This window comes from Lutjanus erythropterus, chromosome 3 (genome assembly GCF_056507025.1).
Source record: "Lutjanus erythropterus isolate fLutEry1 chromosome 3, fLutEry1.hap2, whole genome shotgun sequence".
Taxonomy (NCBI): domain Eukaryota; kingdom Metazoa; phylum Chordata; class Actinopteri; order Lutjaniformes; family Lutjanidae; genus Lutjanus; species Lutjanus erythropterus.
The window spans coordinates 33,510,406-33,532,346 of record NC_139319.1 but is presented as its reverse complement, the minus strand read 5'-3'; the positions used below and the strand labels follow the sequence as shown (position 1 = coordinate 33,532,346).

At 39.1% G+C, this 21,941-nt stretch overlaps 1 protein-coding gene across 1 annotated transcript in view; it reads left to right on the top strand.

Annotated features, from left to right (window-relative positions):
* Positions 1–16,201, top strand: part of chrna8 (cholinergic receptor, nicotinic, alpha 8) — a 64,894-nt gene extending 48,693 nt beyond the window's left edge. Inside the window, exons 7-10 of the mRNA XM_084715856.1 lie at positions 6,438–6,632; positions 7,161–7,247; positions 10,518–10,627; positions 12,019–16,201. Of these exons, the coding sequence (XP_084571982.1) occupies positions 6,438–6,632; positions 7,161–7,247; positions 10,518–10,627; positions 12,019–12,603 (977 nt within the window). The 3' untranslated portion in view covers positions 12,604–16,201. The remainder of the gene's footprint in view (positions 1–6,437; positions 6,633–7,160; positions 7,248–10,517; positions 10,628–12,018) is intronic.
* Positions 16,202–21,941: the final 5,740 nt, after the last annotated feature.

Here is a 21,941-nt window from a genome sequence, read left to right as displayed (position 1 = left end):
CAAATACCTCACATCACCCTCTCCTTCTAAGCTTGTATTATAACCTACGGTGGCTGCGAAAAATGTTTGGTTTGTCTGTCTGGATTACTGTAGAAACATGGTGACAGACTTTGTGGAAGAGGACCTTCTGCCATATTTTGCCAGTAAAGCTCTGTAAACCCTACACACTGGGCCAGCAAACTACGCAGGATTTTCCCAAAAACAATGCAAAGACCAGACTCAAATGGGAGTGCAGGGGTCAGTACCAACAAATGTTGGCTTGGCAAGGTTTACTGCCAGGCTCCATTATCAGAGCTGGAGACAAAGTATAAGAGCCAGCAGTTGTTGGAATATTAGTGTGGGCAAAGGGACAGCGTTTCATGCTTGAAAGGACCAATGTGGAGGCTTTACTGGCATGTAGCGGTGAGCTTGCAGGTCCCAAGCACCTCATATCACCCTCTCCATCCAAATGTGTAGGACAACCAAGGGTAGCAGCAAAACTGCTACTGCAGAAACATGGTGGTGTAACATGGCGACCTCAGTGGAAAACGAACCACACCCTCTGCGGATATTACTGGCTTACTCTAAGATGGTGGTAACACAGCAATTCTTATTTTAAGTTAATTATACACTAATGAAAATATACTTATCAAATGATACACTGGACCGTAGACCGGTCTAAATGTCAGGCAGTTTACAACAGATTTTCAGAGAAATGGTTTGGCATTTTGGGAAATACACTTATTCACTCTTTTGCCATGAGTTATATTAGAAGATTGATACCACTCTTGTGTCTGTGTGGTAAATACAAAGCTACTACCAACAGGCACTTAGCTTAGCTAAAGACTGGAAACAGGGAAAAAGAGCTAACCTGGCTTCCTTCAAAGAAACACAAACTAAATTATGCCACCACCACCTCTAAAGCTCAATGCTTAATACATTATATCATATTTGTTAATCCATACAAGAACTAAAGTCAGAACAACAAATAGTGTTTTTTTAATGGGGCTTGCTGCAGCAACTTCCTGTTTTTGCCGGTTGCCTGGCAGCCATGATTCCTTTCTTTTATTTTGTTTTCTTCTCTTTTTCTCCCCAAATTGTTTTTGCTTTGTTTTTACTCCCCTCCATCTCTCCATATGGAAATGAGGAACAGACAGCATCTCTAACCCAAGTTTGGGTATTAATCAGAGGCCAACAGTATAATTCACATTCACACACACAAACATAAGTGAGCTGTGAGTGTACCCAGCTGGCTGGGGGAATGGAGGAGGGGGCCATGGGTGTGTGTGGTGACAGCTGGCCCAGGGATGGTTCACTTAATTCAGGCACAGCCAGGCGGCAAGCTGGCCAAGAACACACACTGTCCTGGTGCCTCAGAACATACCCATGCCCATGCCAGCACACACACACACACACACACACACACACACACACAGACACACAGAGGATGTGGTGGATGCATCTGCAGGTATGCAATCCATCAAATTTTTAGCTGGGTAACAAAGGCTATTTCTCTTCAGCGTTGAGGTGACAAAGTTTAAATGAAATGAAATTGAATCCGTGCAATTAATTGATTGATTTTTTTTTTTTTTTAGGAATGAACAGTTTCTACACACACAGGGCTAAAATCAAGTTTTCTTTTGGCATGTCACCCCAAAATGAGTTCCCTAGTTTTTAATTTCGTTGGACCAGGGCTTCATTCAGAATCACCAAACACAACTATACAACCATAACTACAATGATGCTTGAGCCATCATCGAATTCAAGTCACTGGAGATTCATTTGATCGTTGACTGTCCATCCTCCTCTTCTCAAACACAAATACACAGAGTTGTTTTTTAATCGAGGGGAAAAGATAATACTACCTGTAGTCCACTTCACTGAAATGATTGCGCTGATGAAATCTATCAAAGTCACCCTTAGTAATCACCTCGCTATGCAAAAGCTCTCATGCACACAAGCTTTTTGGACTTATTTGACTCTACCCAGTCCAAGGTGATATTGTTTTCTGTTGCTGATCTGATCTACAAGGCAGATTAGTCACGTAAATGTGAGTATGCCAACAAGACAGATAAGGCCACAGGGATAAGCATTAGGGATTAATAAATGATTTAGGATTGTTTTTGGAGGTGTAACAGGGTGATTTGAATAAGACAGAATTTGAAGGTTGAAAAGTGCAGATTTGGATGTACTGTAAAGCCTGTAGTGTAGCACAAAGGGCTTTTGTGGGACTTTGACATGATTTTGGACTGTAGAGCCACTGCTCATGCTACATTCAACACTGAAGCAATTTGTTAATTTTTAACAGGGAAGATAGACCCGGTTTGTTTCGCAAACTGACTCCTGAACAACTATTTTGGCTTTGTATTTTTAAGAGTTTTAAGAGGACATGGACATAAGGGTAGGACAGTTGCAGTTACATATCTTATGTTAAACTACTAATATTTCAGAGCCATGTTCAGGGCCACAGATTCTAACTAACCCAAAGTTCAGACAGATAAATGATCAATGAGTAAGGCAGACTAAACAACCTTACTGCCCCTGCACTCTCTAGAGAATGGAGAAGGAAGATGGCAGGTTAACATATGCATATGCATTTGAATAAATTTCTGGTACAAGTTGTCAGTCTGCAGAGATGTGGACTTTTGCAATTCCCGTGTTCACCTCACACAGCTATTGCTCTAATTGTCTTAAATTACCTCTCCATGGTTACCCTCCATGTTTCCCTCGTGTTTTAAGTTTTTTTCCCGTCATGCTAAAGAACTTGGGCTGAAAGTTCTAACCAAAATAAAGAAATGAAAACATAGTATACCCATATTTAAGTCTCTGCGCAGTTACCAGTAAGTCAGGTAATTGATTTTAAAATACTTCTACTGGTCAAGAAATCACTCACTGGACTGGGACCAAATTATATTTGATATGACATGTTTTCTACATACAAGCACTAAGGTCTTCGGACTCAGGTCTGTTTATTATTTGGGTCAGCACAAAATATGGGAAAGCTGCATTTGCTCACTTTAAATGATCCATGATGATCTTGACACAGTCCAAATCTGAGCATGTTCAAATCTGAAGTTAAAGGGTAGGTTCACATTTTTTCAAGTCTTTCATAAAGGGGTCTCTTCACATGTGCTGGGGAGTACTACTGCATATGTTTAAAAAAATATAAAGACTTCTTGTATAAAGACTTCTGTGGCTCCAGAGGAAGCTGTGTGAAGTCAGCAACGGTAAATGTCATGTGATGTCATTTGAGTCAGCGCTGATCGGGTCTGAAGACTACTAGTTTGAAAATTTGGAGTTAGAAAGAGGTGAGCTTACCAGACCTCTGTAGGCCACTTCTCATCTCAATGCTGGATCAGTGGAGTACTCACAATACTCAGATCCCCACATGAACACTGAAAGAGTTATTGGTAGCTGCAGTCGTTCAATCCGTCTCCACTTGCTGTGAAGAGATCCCTTTTTAAAGCAGTTTCATTGTAAGTAAGTGTGAAAACTGCCTGAGCAGTCTGAGTTAACAAATCAAGCGGGTGTCTTCTGAAGTTACAGGTGTTTTAGCTTTAAATTCCCTTTTTGTGCTTCCACAGACAGTGTTTCCATATTGAGTCACAGCAGAGGGACAGTAACACAGAGAGGGAATTTAATACTGGGAAGTTTGTGACTTAATACCCACTTGGAAAATGCCCACTTGATTACTCAGACTACTAAAGCCTCTTAGTAATTTTAGGTGAACTTTAGAACATATTTTCACACAGAAGAAGGACTGTGAATTTTGTCCCCCATCACTTACATTGCAGTTGCTTTAGAAAGGAATTTCTTCACAGTCACTATGATCAGAAGGGAGAACTACAAGCACATACAACTCTTTACATGAAAACATGGGCACATCAGTATTATTTAACTTGTGAAATGTGGACATGCCTGCTCATTGTTGCCTTTGTCTCTGCAAGTTACTATTTATTAATAATCTCATTTGAATGTTTTAATGTATATATCCTGTCTTATTTACTTTATAAATAAAATCTGTAAAGCATTTTGAGCTGCCACTCAATATGAAATGTGCTATATAGATAAATGCCTTTGCCTTGCTTCAGAAACTACTGCTGATGTGGGGCTGTGGAGTTTATTAACACACTGCAGTTGACATTGGACATTACTTAAACTTGAACTGGCTTGTCTGTAAATCACTTTGTCTGCTTCACTGAAGAAGTCCGAGCAACAACAGCCACAGATTTACAACAGAAAGACTGCTGTCAAAGAGGTGGCCGCCAAGGTGACATGACATTAAACCAAGTGTGAATCAACTGTGATGTCAGCCGTTGGTTTGCAGACTACAGTTTTGAAGCCTCGAGTTTGGCATTATGGGGGTGGCCATTTTGTTCTCTTGAAACCAGAGAAATATTTGAACATATTTTAGGCGAGAAATAGGGAATGTAGTAACAGAATCTTGACCGTTATTTGATCAACACTGTCTGACAGTTTGATCAGAGTTTTGTGAACTGAATGACTTCCAGAGAACCTTTTTATATTTAATCAGTTTTATCAAGAACTCACACAGGAGGATCTATTAAGAACTTTTTAATATTCTAAGGGTTTTTTATGTAGAACACATTCAGGGGGTTCTGTGGAGAACCTTTTCATTTTCCATGGGTTTAATCTAGAACACACCTGGAGGGTTCTATCAAGTACCTTTTTAAATTCCAAGGGTTTGATCCAAAACCTACCCAGGGAATTCCACTGAGAACCCTTTTATATATTAGGGTACAAAAAAACCCTTGATTGAGACCATGAACTCATCAGGAAACTGTTTTCTGAGGTCATGCATTAAGTAAGAAGTAAGGTCATTTTTCATTAAATAATAATAAACAATCAGACTTCTTTTTTCAGTGAGTGGAGTCACTCCTGCTGGTCATTAGAAAGAGTCAATTTTTGCATTGGTGTCACTTTTCAGACGCAGATACTTCATCTACTATTTAGTAAACAGTCAGTCCTGAAAACATATTTGTGACTCAAACACACCACTTGGAAGCTCTTTCTGTCTGTTTGAGTAACAAAGCACAATAAGCTGTGTTTCATAATAATTTTAGATCAGCTAAAATGTGTTGTTTTTGAAACAATGTTGAGCAGATTATTGTTTTATATAAAAGATTACACTATGACATCATTGTATTATGTGCAGCATTAAATTTGGCTAGAGTGCATACTGTTTTTCAGGAACAAGCTGCTTCCCACATGGCTTCCAAGACAACATGGCAAAATCCTAATCTTCCTAAAATCACAACATCTGCTATATCTGTGGTTAAAGTCTATTTTCACCTTCTGATACAAATTGTGTAGATGTAGTGGTATTTGCAAGAGATTGATATTAAATTCTATTATCCTGTGTAAGATGAACTAACATGCATGTTTACAGACACACTGACAGTGTGACACGGGAGCATTTATCATTTCATTTTCCCCTAAAATCACATTTTTATGCCTCTGCACCGGCGACAGCCATGGACGGAGGCATTATGTTTTCGGGTTGGTCGTCTATTCGTCTGTCCATTGTTGGAAAGTAATATCTCAAGAATACCTTGAAAAAATCTTTTTCGAACTTGGTACAAATTTTGACTTAAAGATGAAGTGATTAGATTTTTTGTGGTCAAAGGTCAAGATCATTGTGACCTCGTGTCTGGTTCCATTCTCATGAGTGCAGTATCTCAGAAACACCTGGATGGAATTTGATCAAATTTGGTAAAAAACATCAACTTGATATAAAGGATGAGCCGATTAGGATTTAGAGGTTGCTATGACCTCATAAAACATGTTTTTGGCCGTAACTCAAGAATTCGTTTGCTAATTATGACAAAATTTCACAAAAAAAACTAATAGGATAAAATGATGAGGTGATGACATTTTATACTCAAAAGGTCAAAGGTCAGCTTCATTGTGACATCACAATGTTCAGCTCTCTATCATTCTTCTGTACACCTCTTTAAAAATAGTCTGTAAGAGAAGGCAGCAGGTTTCTCGCTGGAATCATACATTTCAATATTGTGAGAACTTAAACCAAAAAATATGCTTAATACTTTTGATTAAATTCATTCAAAGTCCTCACTGCATGTATCATATGAGCCTGGATAGATGTGGATGTAAACTACAACTTGAATGGCTGACAGAGGTCCAAGAATTCAATCCAGTGACCTTCTGACCCACAAATCTCCCTTTCAGTCATCTTTAACTGATACGAATAAAAATTGTATTAATGATGATTGTTAACTGATCCTCTCTGCCAAGCACGGCCTTTAAAATGGCATTAATATTGAAAGCAGTAGCCACGACTTCACATTAGCGTCTTATTTTACAAGGTCTCGTTATTATTATTCAGGTGAGCAGAACTGAGAACTGGAACCTTATTTCATATTTCTGTGTATTTGACCTCTAACTGACACCTTCCCACCTTTTTATTTCTCCCCAAGGTGTGCCGGCTAAGCGCAATGAGCTGTACTACGACTGCTGTAAGGAGCCCTACCCCGATGTGACGTTCACAGTCACCATGCGCCGCAGGACACTTTACTACGGCCTCAACCTGCTCATCCCCTGTGTGCTCATCTCTGGTCTGGCCCTGCTGGTCTTCCTGCTCCCTGCTGACTCCGGAGAGAAGATCTCATTGGGTAAAGGACAGAACACACACACAGTCTCTCTTTCACACTAACATAGAGGGACAGTGATTCATAATTACAATCGTACATGTGGACAAAAATGTATCTCTCTCCCCCGCCTTGGTGATCTCAGCCCACCAGGTCCCATCTCTGTTGCTAACCCATTTATTTGTCATTGCTCTATGCTAATGCTGACATTATGGCTGCGAATTAGCATTTGTGTTGGATTTTATTCATTAGCAGATGAATAAAAGCTCCATTATGAACACAGAAAAGATAATCACCTGGACCTGAAAATGCCAACTTGTTTCAAAATGCCATTCGGTGACACGGTCAGAGTAAATATACAGCTGCTAATATTCCCTGGAGAGGAAGACAAGAGAGTGAATATTCCAAAATAAATCCACAGCTGTTTTCACCTATTTTGATGCGACCAGCTGCATTTATTTTGAGTTCTCTCAAGTCACCGTGAAAAAGAAAACTAGACAGTGATGAAAGAATTTATCCTCTCTGTGTTTTGTGTCTACTGTCTTTCTCCAGGCATCACAGTGCTGCTGTCTCTAACAGTGTTCATGTTACTGGTGGCAGAGATCATGCCTGCCACGTCAGACTCTGTTCCTCTGATTGGTAAGACACTAATTATTGCTTGTTTTGATGATTTTATGGCTTTGAAAGTATTGACAAAGAAGGAAAAACAACAACTATTTGTGATATACATGTGACATTTACAAATAAACAACTGCAACAAAAACTTAAAGCTATATAATATGTAATAGATCTGCATTAAAATGTCTAAATTAAAATGTTTAAAAATGCTAGACATATGTTAATATATTTTGTTGAGTTGTGTACTTTATTCCTAAGTTTCCAACAATGTTAAAACACAAGGTAATGATGCGTTTCCTGCTAGCTACTACTAGCTAGTTGCTACAACTTCTGGGAAAATACAGGATACGTCAGTTACATCATATAATGAGGAAGCAAGTCAGCAAATATGACTAAACTTAACATGAACATAACATGAAAACGATAATATTACCTCGTCCATGAACATGGTTTGAGACTGAATCATGTCAGATACGTTTTCATGAGCTATGGGGGTTGTTCAAAGCGAAGATAAAAGCTCCCATGATCCCACTCCACTTAACAAAGTCATTGAACTACGCTTTTGTTTGCAGAATTTACACTTTCTACATTTAAAACAATAGTGTGACACTTTTTGGGAAACACATACTTTCTTGCCCAGTGTTAAATGAGAACATGTACAGTAAATATTAAGCGAAAGCCAGCAGCCCATTAGCTTAGACCTGAAACAGTAATACAGCTACCCTGGCTTTTTCCAAAGGTAGAAAGGTAAATCTCACTAATTTACTCAATTTGTCCTTTTTACTCTTGCATGGATTAAACAAACAAGATTTTATGTGTTACTGGATTTTAGAGGTGCCTACAGGTCTTTGTTTTACCCTCGGACAGAACCAGGCTAGCTGTGTCCCGTCTTTGTGCTAAGCTAAGCTCTTGGCTCCAGCTTCATACTGAGTGGAAAGAAAAGTGAAAGGGCGTATTTTAAATGTACAACCATATGTTGAACTTCTTTAACTGTTTTATGAATTGGAACGAAACAATGCAAAATCTGGGGAGGTATTCTACATTAAAGCTTCATTTCCAGTAAAGTATGACTGAGAACATGCCAAGAATGAAGCTTGTTCATTGGTGAAGTATTTGTACTAATGTAAGGTGGATGAATGGGAAAACACAGGACTTTCCCTCACAAGACTGGGGTTTGATTCCTGTGTGAAACAAACTAAGTAGGTGCAAAAGTTATTTAGTTATTATGTTCTCAACCTGAAACACAGCCACAACCATAACTCTTTCCAAAGCGTGGCATGACTTGGATTGACCCGACTCAACTCACTTTTGGTAAAAGCTACTTTTCTTGATGTTGTTTTCCACTGCAGATAGCATCCCCTCAATAAAGGTGGGATTCTTAGCTAACGGTTATAGTGACTCTGCGTGGAGCTGCTGTGATATCATCAAACACAGGAACATTCTTGTTACATGGCTGTTTGTTACGCAGGGAGACAAACTTAGTTTCAGAAAAGGCTGAAGGCAGCAAGACAAAGACTGCTGAAAAAAACGGAGAGTTTGGGAAATCCTGCAGAACAAAGATGAACAGACCAATCTGGTTGCTCGATGCCACACAAGTGACCGTTCAAGTTATGACTGTTTCTGACCAATCAGTAGTCCACTGTGTTTAAACTCCACCTTCTTATGTCAGCACAACTTCCTTGAAACCTCAACCAGCTGCAAGCAAACCGAGAAAAGAAAAGCTACACCATGCAGTGGAAATGAGGCATGAAACTCATGATTTTAAACCACAATGGTGTTCTTTCCCTTTTCTCACACGTGGTCTTGGTCTGATCTTCATTAGGAAGCTATAAGCACATGGTGGTCAGGCCGCAGTGGGTTACAGCAGGGTTGGAGGGTCAGTGTGAAGATTTTTCCTCATTTACTGAAATTAAGGTTGTGGTGTTAAAAAAAGCAGAGTCATACTGATGAGATATTGACACCTCATGTTCACACCGCAGGCAGACTGTAGTAGAAAAGTTTCTTTGAATTCATACTGACTCACTGACATGTTATGTCTGAAAGGGGGAGGGGCTTGGCGTGGGAGGCTGCTGCTGATTGCAGGACATGAAGAATACTTTCAGCGTAGGAGACGGACACAGCTGCATTGTATAAGGTCATACGGATGCAGACCAGAAGAGACAAGGCAGTCGGCCATGAGATATGAGGGGAGGCTGCAGACAGAGATGCTGCTCGCTATCATTTGGCAGCTCAGTGATGTAAAACGAAGCCATTAGCAAACTCGCATTTATTGGAGTACACATATTAACACACAGCAGATGGAGCAGAACTGATGGATTGAAGACAAAATGAAATGCTCCTCACCTTCACTCAGACAGGTTTTCATACAGCTCCAATTATACACAGACACATGTAATAATTTGATTGGCCTGCCTTTCAGTGAGGTCACTGACATCACAGTTGGAACAAAAGCTTTCTTTTAGAGGGGAATATCTCATGTCCTTGTGTTTGTATTAGGGTGTGTATGGATCCATGCTATGTATTTTCATGTGTCTTCGACCCCTGCACTCTGTGTGTGTCTTTTGGTTGATTTGAAAATCAGGGAGTAAACTGTTAGTCATCCTCCTACCAGCCCCTGTGCTGTTATGACCCTAGGTTTGTTGACAGGGATAAACTCTCTGCTGACTAACCAGCCAACCAACTGACTGGACAACATTTCTGCCAAAATACACCATGCTTCATGTTTTTATTTTGACTTGTATTTTGATACATGAGCTTCTCATTCAAATGCATTATTGTTGGGGATGCAACAATATATATCGAGTACTGTGATAACACAATCAAAAAATGTCTGAATACTGTACTGGACCGTGACTGCCATGGTATTACATGGTTAATTAGTTTATTTTATTATTTTTCGTAAAAGGACAGCTACTAACTGCTGCATTGTTTTTGTTTTGCAATTGTATATATATAATACAAGCCAAATAAAATTCATGCCAATTTGTTATACATGCTTAGGTTGGCTACTTTTATTTGATCTTATTAAAGAAGGAAAGCAGAAGAACTTTAAGCTAAACGGACAAAAAAGAACAAAAAATTCTGTACTCAGTTTTATTATTTAAGAAAAAATGCATTTTTTCTAGCTTTCTTTTATTTGTTTATTTTTTTTTAATATTGTGATAAATATCATATTATGGACTTGATAGCGTTATCATACTGTGAGTATTGTTACATCCCCAGATAATACTATATTTTTTGTTACACTGTAATATTTGTTCTCTGTCCTGACATTTGTGATCTCCTCTTCAGCTCAGTACTTTGCTAGTACCATGATGATAGTGGGCTTGTCTGTGGTGGTAACAGTCCTGGTGCTGCAGTTCCACCACCATGACCCCCATGGAGGGAAGATGCCTAAATGGGTAAGTTAACAATCATTTTTAAAGCCAAAGATTGATAATCACTACAAACCTAAACATTTATTTATTTTTTAAAATAATTTTGGGGGATTTTTCTGCTTTTATTTGGATGGGACAGCTGTATAGAAGACAGGAAAGGGGGATTTGCATTATAGCAGACGTTCTCAACCTTTTGTCACTAAAGGCCCACTTCTGATTGTTAAAACATGTCCAAGGACCAGCTTACCTGATTGGCATGGTGACATTCAAATGTGCCTGGTCAATTTGACATTTTTTATTCATATGAATTCTGGAGCACATTTCAGTTAATTTAACCATTTGGAAGTACCATGGCCTCTGCAGTAGAGGTGGGCGATATGGCAAAAAGTTTGACAAGAAAATTTTAAATGAACGTACTGTACTATACTTCATCACATTTGATTTTCTTTTTTTTTCTTTTTTTTTCTTTTTTTTTTGAACTCTCTCAGGCAACACCTGAATGAAAAACAAAGTTTCAAAACAGTAAAACTAACATTATTTCAAAATGGAAACTATAAGGTTACAGATGAGAACAATAACTTTAAGTGCTCCATGTGTTAAAGATATCAGGCACAAATAAAAACCAGCCTAGTTTAGATGCTTCCTGCTCTGTATTTGCCACTTCACTCTGCTCCTCCCTGTTTTCCTGCCACTGTCTTCCTGTTACTCTTGTGCGTTTTCTATTTATATCAATATTTAATCATCACCTGAGAACATGGTAAGCAGTCCTGATGCTCAAATCACCTCACTTTGTGAGGCAGCTGGATTGTTAAGATCACATCATAATTGGCAAGATCACACAAGAATAGCAACTGCAGTGGAAACGGTATATTGCCCAAACTCCCACTAGACGGGGCTCTGAGGCCTGTTGCCTTTAACAGCTGCATTATAGGCTGTGCATTATTTTCAAATAAACACATGACTAAAAAATATTGGCACATTCAACTACTTATCTAAACTGTTAGGAGGCTATGGCTCCAATTAGTTGGAGTAATGAAGTGACATTTATTTAAAAGTTGACATTTTTATCCCGAGTGCACAACACTTTTACAGTTATTTTGTGATTACTGTTCAAGTTAAGTTATATTTTATATTAAGCTTCACAGATCTTTTGATTAATTGTGTTTTTCTGCCAAAATATGGATCAAAAACACAAAAGCACTACATCTTAGCAAGATTATCCACTTTGAATCACACAGTTAAATAAATAATGCGGTCCACAGATTGAAAACCACCTCAGCTTCAAGTCATACACTGTCTTTTGGAAGCCCATGGCACGTTATGCATCAAAATGTAACACTGGCAAGAGCTGTTTTTCATTTACCCATTCATGTCTTGGTCTGTCTTTAATCCCTTTGCCTCATCTGTTAATTCAGGTCCGAGTCATCCTGCTCAATTGGTGCGCTTGGTTTCTCCGCATGAAGAAGCCTGGAGAGGAAAATAAAACAACTGTGAGCTCCAGCAGCCCCCCAAACTACAAGTACTCCCACCCTCCTCACCACACCAGCACCAGCAGCATTCAGATGACCACCATACCAGGGCAGGGCTCCACCCAAACAACCACGACCAATGGGAACATGAACCTATATTTCGGCTACCACTCGATGGGCACAGACAACCCCGCTTTCCCGCAGAGCACTGATTCGGGCGTGGTGGTGTGCAGCAGTGGCGGCCATCCCAACGGCTCCTCCCAGCATGACCTCCACTCAGAGCAGACGCGGACTTTGCTGCTGGAGCAGGTTCCAGAAATCTCACGGATCCTGGAGGAAGTGCAGTACATTGCGAGGCGCTTCCGGGATCAGGATGAGGGAGAGGCAATCTGCAGCGAGTGGAAGTTTGCGGCAGCGGTGGTGGATCGGTTATGCCTGGTGGCCTTCTCGCTCTTCTCCATCATCTGCACCTTCACCATCCTCATGTCAGCTCCGAATTTCATCGAGGCTGTGTCCAAAGACTTCACATAAGGCTGATCTCCTCCCTCTTTGAGAGGAAGAAGAGAGGCGAAGCTAACATGAGAAAATCCTGATTTGATTAGAACTGTGCAACACAAGCCTCCCTGCTACGACTCTGTGAAGCCACACAAGTTATTTTAAAAGTGTTGTTACAAGTCACGGTACATCAGAACAAACCTTTCCTTCTGTCTTCACATATTTCTTACTAGTTGTATGGAGTTGATGTGATTTTTTCCCCATCAAAGTGGCTCTCCTAGCAAACACTGAACATATAGTATGCCACGTAGGAGGTTGAGGCTACATGCAGTAGTTAATGATGTAGAAACACACTAATGCACTTTTCATCCGTATCCTCGCCGACATCATTTACCTGCCACCGCTCGGTCTTCACGTCTCATCGGAATAAACTGTTAACACTCCTTCCCTTACAGCTTTTTTCTTTTCTGCTCCTGCTGTCTACTCTTTTCCACCTCTTTTCCCACTGTAGTGCTTTTCATCTTCTAGAAACGTCTTAATGTCTTCAGCAGTCGCATACAATCCAGTCAATAGAGTTCAATGAACAGTTTTAGAAGTTATTTTTCAGGTCGGCATTCCAGTAGTGTTAGTTTTTTTGTATTTTGTAAATAGATCTACATCTTATGTGGATGTGGTGAAGTTCAGATGAAATCTTTTGTATTAAGTTGGTGAGTTTACTGGGAGTTACTAATGTGTTAACACAAAGCACTGTACATTTCACATATTACACATTTTCCTTTATTACTTATTTAGTCGTTTTTGTATATAAAATGTCAGAAAATAGTGAAGAACCCCCTTTATAATATCCAACAGCCCAATGTGATGTATTCAAATTCCTTGTTTTATCCATTCAACCATTAAAAACTCAAGGATATTCAAATTATTATCATATATGACAAAGAAAAGCATCATTTAAGGGGCTGGAAACGGCGATAGTTTGCTATTTTTGCTTGAAGAGTGACCAAAACGGTTCATTAATAATCAAAAGAATCACCGATTAACTCCGTCTCAGTCGACTAATCCATTTATTAACTACCCGTTTCGGCTCTACTCTGTTTCCTTGCCCTTCTTTTGTTGCCATCAATCTTCTCCTTTCTTTCTTGCACAGTTCAGACCCAGGTTCTCTACCCATAAAGGTGAATGGAGAAAGTTTTACCATTACCAGAGAAAGTCATAGTTAATTGTGACATTTACAGTTTTGCTCTTTTCAAGGCAGTTTAATAAAGCGTGAAGTAATTTCAGACGGGATACCCCAGTGGGAAAGGATATTTCTCTTTGCCTCCATCCCTTGTGCTAAACAGTAAATTAGTGTTAGCCTGTAATAAACTTTCACTCATATTCAATCATAATGCATATTTCTTTTGAGAGTGATTTGATGTTTATCTGACTTATGTGCTTGTTAGACAATGTGTTGCTGTGTTTTGAGAAGACAATGAAATCAAAGCAAGCACGTAGTGATCGAAAGACAATATTTGTTCTTGCGAGGGATTTTCAGATAGATTCTGAAGGGACATCACCCCAGTAGAGATGCATTTGGCACTAATCTTTTGTAGTGCCGAGTGCTTTGTGTTTTTACTCTCTAATACTCAGCGAAAGGCAAACACTTTCTTCTCTAATCTCCAGCAACAACATGCAACAAGGATTACTGGGTGACCTTATGTAACAGATTTGTGTTAAACCTTGCCTCTTCTCACCACCCGAGCATCCCCTCTGATCCCCGGTGGTAGAAGGCACATGTGAATTCCCACTTTAACACATGCAACTGAACTCACACACTGCTGCAACTTAGCCATTTTAAGTGGAGTTTTAAGTGGAACCGGGGAAGAATAACAAAAAAAACAAAAAGAAAAATTAGTGTGCTGCAGTGTGACTGCTGCAGAAATAGTCACTGGAATGGAGTTCATGCTGTTACAGTTAATCAATGGGCCGAGTGCAGACAAATCGCTGCCACCCGCTGACTAGCTCTCCATTCACTCTATGACTCCAAGACTGTAAAAAAAATTAAATGTCATATCCACTTGTAATGGACAGACAGGAAAAGGTGAAGCTGATCTTGGTTGAAATGCACAGGCAGTACTCTTTGAGTTGACATTGTTACTTTGTTTTTTTCAATTTGCAGATTTAACACTTTTACATTTTACACTCATGTCTAACCAGGAATTTATTTTTTTGGTTTAAACATTACAAATACTGTCAGTTTTGTTATTAAAATGTAATTGTATTATAGACACCATTGTTGTAACATGAAAAGGGATAGTTCAACATTTTGGGTTTCTTGTTGAGAGGTAGGTGAAAAGATTGAACCTCCACAGTAAATATGAAGCTACAGACAGCAGCAAGTTTTAGCTTAGAGTTTGTAAATAAGAGAGAAAGCACTAATTCGCACAATTAGTTTTTGCACTTCTGTTTTTGTGTGGATAAAACAAAAGAGATAGTAGTAAGAGTAGCAGAGTGGCTGGCTGTACATGAAACTACAGCCAGCAGCAACGGTTAGCTTAGCATGGCAAAGGAAGTCAGGAAGCCAAGGAATAATTAGTGCATTTTAGAGGTGATGGAGGATGGATTTTTTTTTTTTTTACCTCTGGACAGAGGCCAGTTGTTTACCTGTTTCCAGTCTTTATGCTAAGCTAAGCTAACTAGCTGCTGATGACCTTTGCTTCGTATTTAATGGACATAAATGAGAACAGTACAAGTCTAACTCTTGACAAGAAAGCTAATAAGTGTATTTCTTGTACTGTTACTTGTTACTGGTTTATTTAACGTTCCACATTGTGTAGATTGTAAGTTGCATGGGTTACTGCAGGTGAAGACTGAAAGTGGAGAGCTGATTTTCTAACAGAATGAAACTGTTGGGGTTTTTTTGTTTGTTTTGTTTTGTTTTTTTCTGTAGGAACCCGTGCTGGGTTTGGTATTTTGCTTGTCAAAGCTCATGTGGAAAGAAGTGGGAGGAGCGGCTCTAAGTATGTTGTGTAATAGATCAAGGAATAACTGGAAACCTTGATCACTGACTCATCATGGACAATATGAACAGTGGAGATGTAATGACTCATATGAGACATGAAACGAGAAGTGTCCTCAACATATATGTGACAACTGATGACAGCCAATTATGTAGATACTTTGTGATATAACCTGACCCATTACTGTTGTTACTCACTCATGTTGATGTCTATTCAGCATATGTTTTTAATGTGAGAAGCTTTCATGACACTGAACGTGTTCAAAGTGTGTCAAATGAATGAATAATGGGATCTCTCAAATGAGACTGTGCTGAAAATCTGAAAGGAGAATTAGGTATTCAGGGTAAAAGACATTCTGCAGTTCACGAGTCAAAGCTATGTTGAAGCTAAAACCACACAACTGGCTAAAATAGCAGTGTTGCAAATATGAAATTTGTGTAACCGTTTGCTTCTGCCATGCTATCACCGGCTTCTTTGTTTTTTAAATCACCAGTGTATTTTGTCGACTTTAGTGTCTTTTTCTTTGTGATCTGTGCCTCTCTGCTCAGTATAATTCATTCTCCTTTGAAGGATGTACATACATGCTCACTGTACATGACTATTTTGAGAAAAATAAAGGAGGAGAAATGTGATAATCACTGGAATTTGAGTGGCTAACATGCTAACATTCACAAATAATACACTTAAAAAGGCTTTCACTCACCAAAGTTGTCAGACCAGCCTCATTCTTTTCTTGACATTATCCCAGGGTTGCTGTTGTCAGTCTTAACTGTAATGACAGCTTGTTAGAAATGTTCAATTTTCTTACAAGAGTATTTAAAGTTGTAGTTTGATGTTTATGAAATACGCTTATTTTCTTTCCTGCCAACAGTAAGATAAGAAAACTGATACCACTGTCAGACCTCCACATATGTAACATATAGCTAGATAGCTCTATAGCTGGAGCCAGCAGCTGGTTAGCTTAGCATAGCACAAAGACTGGAAGGAGCTAGCCTGTCTTTGTCCAAAGATAAACCATCTACCAGCATCTCAAAAGCAAGACTCAAGGAAGTTAGTGGTGATGGTAGACAGATTTTATCTTAAGAGTCAGATTAGCTGTTTACCCATTTCCAGTCTTTGTGCTAAGCTAAGCTAACTGTTTTGTTGCTTCATATTGAATAGACAGACATGAGAGTGGTATAAATCCTCTTGTCCAGCTATCGGTAAGGCTACAAATAAGCATATTTCCCCCCAGAAAACTATTTCTTTAAATCTGAAAATTCCAGCATATTCAAAGTATTAATGTTTTGATTGTGTGAACTAGTTAATTGCAAACTGACAGTGTGATAAAGATGTCAGAATTGAACCCATCTTCTCTTGATTTATGAGACCAGGCAGCTCTCTATATTGATCTTTTTCTTGGATTGACAAACTGACACATTTTCCATTTTTCAGCCCTGTCTCACACTTACTGAGAAGGGAACTATTCATTTGAATATAGCTAAATATTTACATCTGATTTGTACTAAATCCAAACATTCAATCCAACAGTATTTACATGGTATGTATGTGCTCTCTCATTTGGCTTTCTAGTGTAGTTCATATATGCATGTGTCCTGATGGCGTTAAAGTTTAAGTTTTTAAGCTTTTCTGCGACCAGAGTTGATAGGTTAACATGAGCTCAGGTACTGTATGTGAACATGTAAGAGTGAGACTTCAGCAAGCAAGGCTCAGCAACCTTTTTAATTTCCTAGCAGGAATGAATGAATGAATGAGATAGACCAAGTCTGGAGGGATCCAATCTCTTTACTGCCTCCGATATTAGTCAGGACATTTGGCAGCTCACAGACGCACACACACACACATGCACACACACCAAATGCTGCTCAGCAGAGTGATGACATGTTCAAATTGGTCAAATCTAATCTCAGGCTTCAGTACGCGCAGACAGACAGCTGTTGGTGGCTGGAATCTCACCACACTGTATCACAGCATGCAGACACACATACACAAACCTTTCATTTGCCAACAGGCCGAGCTGACATAGACAGTGTCCCCAATCCACCCTTCCCCGCAGACTGTTCCACTGTTGCTTCCCTTTTTCTGGTCCAGAGATGGAACAGACCACCTGAGTTGTAGGTGGGGGTGGGGGTGTTATTCAGTCCTGGTGAATAATATATCCTGTCTTTGGTGGCACTGTTGGTACCAGGTCAGCTGGAACAGATCTCTGTGGACTTTGTTCAGTTAGTGTAATGTAAAGACCTCACACCTGCCCCTCCTGTGAGATCTATAGGCTACGGCTGTTCGCTTTGTAGAATAATTGCCTGCATGCACACACCCTTCTGGTGTTCAGGTGGGGACTCTGCTCATTCGTTGCCTGACCACATGTGACAATACCTCTGCGTGACTGAGGTGGAAGGCTTCTTCATGGTCACAGCCTCAGATGCTCATTCTGACCTGTATACTTTAAATTGTACACTATATACTGTGAGTTACTCAGTCCTGTCAGTGTTCTGCATGCAGAGCATGAATATGAGTCTGACCAAACTAAACCACTGCAATATTTCTGGAATATGTTTGGATTGTTATTCTCAATTTTAATCCATGTGTGCATTCAAGAGCCATTTTAGGAAATATTTTTATTTGGTTCTTGGCAAGACTTGATACTATGCACTAAATATGAAGGTACAACCAGCTGCTGGTTAGCGTAGCTAGCATAAATACTGGAAACAACTAACTAGTTGTGTATGAAAGTAACAGAAACTGCCAATTAAACACCTGTAAAACTTGCTAATTAATATTGTATCTCATTTGTTTAATCTGTAGAAAAACACAAGTGTAAAAACATGAATTTGTGGTTTTACAGTACAGCTAGCAGTAACTGTTTCTCCCTGTTTCCACTCTTAATGCTATGCTTAGCAGCTGCTAACTGTTGCTGTATAAAAATGACACGCTGTGGTTTTATGGGGTTTGTGTGTCTGACTATTACAGCTCATGGTGTCATGATATTGTTCCGAAGACCCATTATTCCAAAACCCCACTAGTCTAAAAAATATCCCTTTGGACATTTGTTTGACAGCCCGTTATCCCAAAAAACAAATGCCCATTGCTTTGAAAATACAAATTCTCACTCAAACCTTAACCCTAACCCTAAGGCCAGACATATAGTAGACAGAACTCTTGGGAAGAAAGCAAATTTCGCAAAATGTTGAACATTTTCTTTAATCTGACAAGAAAATCAGAGTGTGCACAGTGAAAAGCTTGACATTCAGTGCTGGAACTTTTATCAAATCAACTGCAGTTGAATAAGCAGTGTGACCTACACAGCCTGAAACTAAACTGCCAACCACTCCAATGAGAGCACAAGCCTGACCCACTGCGAATCTGTGCTTTTCATTATTACAAACATGTTGATTAGTTGTCAAATATTCATTTAACAGCTGTCTTTCATCCATGTACACACTCTTTATCATTGTCAGTCTCTATTCCCCCATTTCTCTTTCCCCCTTAAAAAAAAAAAAACACACCCGCATTTTCCTTTGGACCCATCTGTTTCAAACATCAACCATGTCCTCTTCCCTCTGACTTAATCCACAGGGATGAAAGTGTGTGTGTGATGATAAAACATTGTTAATCTGGTTTCAGAGTGACTGGGGCATGTAATCTTATTTACTCCTTCAATCCTTTTCCTCGCTCTTCATTACGACTTTTATCCCACCCAAAAAAAGAGTACAGTACATTCACAGTTATTCATAGTGCTTAATCTTGGCTCTTAAAGGATTGATCAGAAGAAAGGAGGTTAATAAAGGAGGTTAGGAGGTCAGAGGATGTTGCTGTTTGATACAAGAGTTGCAGGAAATCATGCATGTGTGAAGTAATCTGTGCAGTCATTGTGTATGCACTAGTTGGAAGGAACTGCACAAATTTAAAACTGAAATGAACTGAACTAGATCACTGTGCTCAAGAAAAACAGACGGGCTTTTCTTGAGCACAAAACTTACTTTCAGATTCAGCCAGTAGTCTGTTTTTCATTATCTGTGATGAAATCTGTATGAAGGTGAGATTAATAAACAGAAAGGTTTCACCTCTAAACTAAATGTCTGGCTGATGTGTTCTTAAAAGCCCCCGCAAAGCCAGACAACTCATCACCATTTACAGCTTTACGGAAACCTTTGCATGACATGTAACGCAATTGCTTCTGCTACAGATCCCAAAAATAGACAGAGTACGTTCTAATAACCAAAGTGCACGGTGGTCTGTAAATGTGGGAGAGTGAAGGACAGGAGAAGAGATGGTGGAAAGATGACAGATACTGGAAAAATGAGAGCGGATGATGAACAGATGGGAAAAGACAAGTGTAAGACTGCAGGGGGATTGGGAAATCAGGTAGAACCTCATAACTAACCTGTCAAGATTAATTTTTTTTCCTCTTTCAGCTGATGGATGTGGTGAAAAGTCATGATCCCTGCACAACATTTAGTCATACTATCACTGTATTTATTGTGCAAAAGCCATATTCAACAAGGCGAAGTAACATTCTAAATTCATACCTTTAAACACAAAATTATTTTCATAAGCTCAACACTAAAGCACAGGCTCAGTCCTCAGCACTCAGACACCTTAAATCAGCTCAAGTTTAAATTATTACTAAGAATACAGACCACTGAGTTTTCAAGTATTTCATCATTATTTATTTTAAGTTCATCATTAGCCTTGAAAGCAGTCTCATGAAGAGCACTGCATAGCTGTGACTGTCTGTTATGAGTATAAATTGTGGTTTACAGTGACGTGACTTTCCAGCATCACAATATAACTGTGGCTTTTCTATATAACTAGAATTACTGCCTCTGTGTTGTATGTCTCCATCAACCAGTCAAGTTGCCTTTTACATTCATGTTTGTTCAGACTCACATAATGTATTTAGTGAAGACTTTGAAGGAATTAAGTTATTAAGTACTTTTAGACAAAATTGAAGTTATCACTATATTTTACATGATGAATTTCCAATGAGAGACATGCTGGCCTCACATCAGGTGTTTTTGCAGCAAAGTCAAGTGAAATACCAGTTAGGTTTGGCTTGGTCAGTTTACTATATTTTGTGGCAGACACGCAACATGAACAGTCAATTGGTGCAATGAAGTACCTTCACAATGATTTACTGCAGCCAGATTCCAGACTTCATTGTCTATATTTACAGCAACATATTAATAAAATGGATTTTTTCAAACTACTACATAAATGATACATTCTGTCTTCTTGTGTTTTGTATGAACTTGAGGAAATGTCCATTGCATAAGTTGTTTGGTATCATTATTTGATTATTTAATTTAATTTTATTTTACAATACAACAATTAATGGTTAAATCTAACAATGCTTAAAATAAAAAAAAGGATAAACATACAAAGTCTGTGACGCTCTGATAAACTTATTTCATGATGTATTACCACATATGATCAATATAGTTTTAGTTTTGTGTGCTGCATGAGGGCAAAATTAGTATTATAGCATTTTATCTTAAAAGGTTTGAAAAAGGCAAAACCCGGTTTTGCCTGATGAAGGTCTAGTACCTGTCTTTTTTAATAGTTGTGCGAAGTGTTTCCTTTGTATCTTAAAAGTTTTGCAAATTAATACTACTATTACTACTACTATTAATACTTTAAGCAAATACTGTAATGGGCAGTCAGAGATATTGTCATATAAAATGTTGATATTTTGTACTTTGAACTTTTTTGTGCTGCTCATCACCAGGTTGATTTTAAACATGATGTTCATATATGTCCATTCCTGCTTGCTGTTACCGGAGCAGTAAGGTGTGGAGGAGGTAGTGTGTGTGTGTGTGTGTGTGTGATGGAGACAGAGATGGAGTGTGTCTGCGCACTGCCCCAGTGTTGAAGTGGGTGTACTTAATGTGTGTGAAGAGCCATATTTTATGTGTTTGCACTGCATGCCCTAAGTGACACAAATAGGTTGCTGATGTGTGTGGGGGTTGTGGCGGAAACATTTCATCATTTGATGATCATCACTCCTTCTCCTGTCTCAACTCATCCCTCTCAGCTATCTTGTTTTTTTTTTTCCTTTGTGAACCATTAACATCTATGTGTCTGGCCACCCATCTCCGTTCATCCATCTACTGTATTTATTCTGCCGCCCGTCCCTCCGTCTTTTCTCCGCCCGAGGCTACATGTGTACTGTAAATTTCAGTAAGCACATTCATCCACTGACTTACCACACAGCAGGAATGGAGCTCTCCAGGACGGGAGTCTAGTATATGGTGTTTGCAGCCAGATCAGGATGTACTGTACCACTCACATCATCAAGTGTCGGCAGGATGAGACTTTGTTGCTGCACTTAACTGATATTAACCTCCAAGGAAGAAAGCAGATCAGTCAGGCATC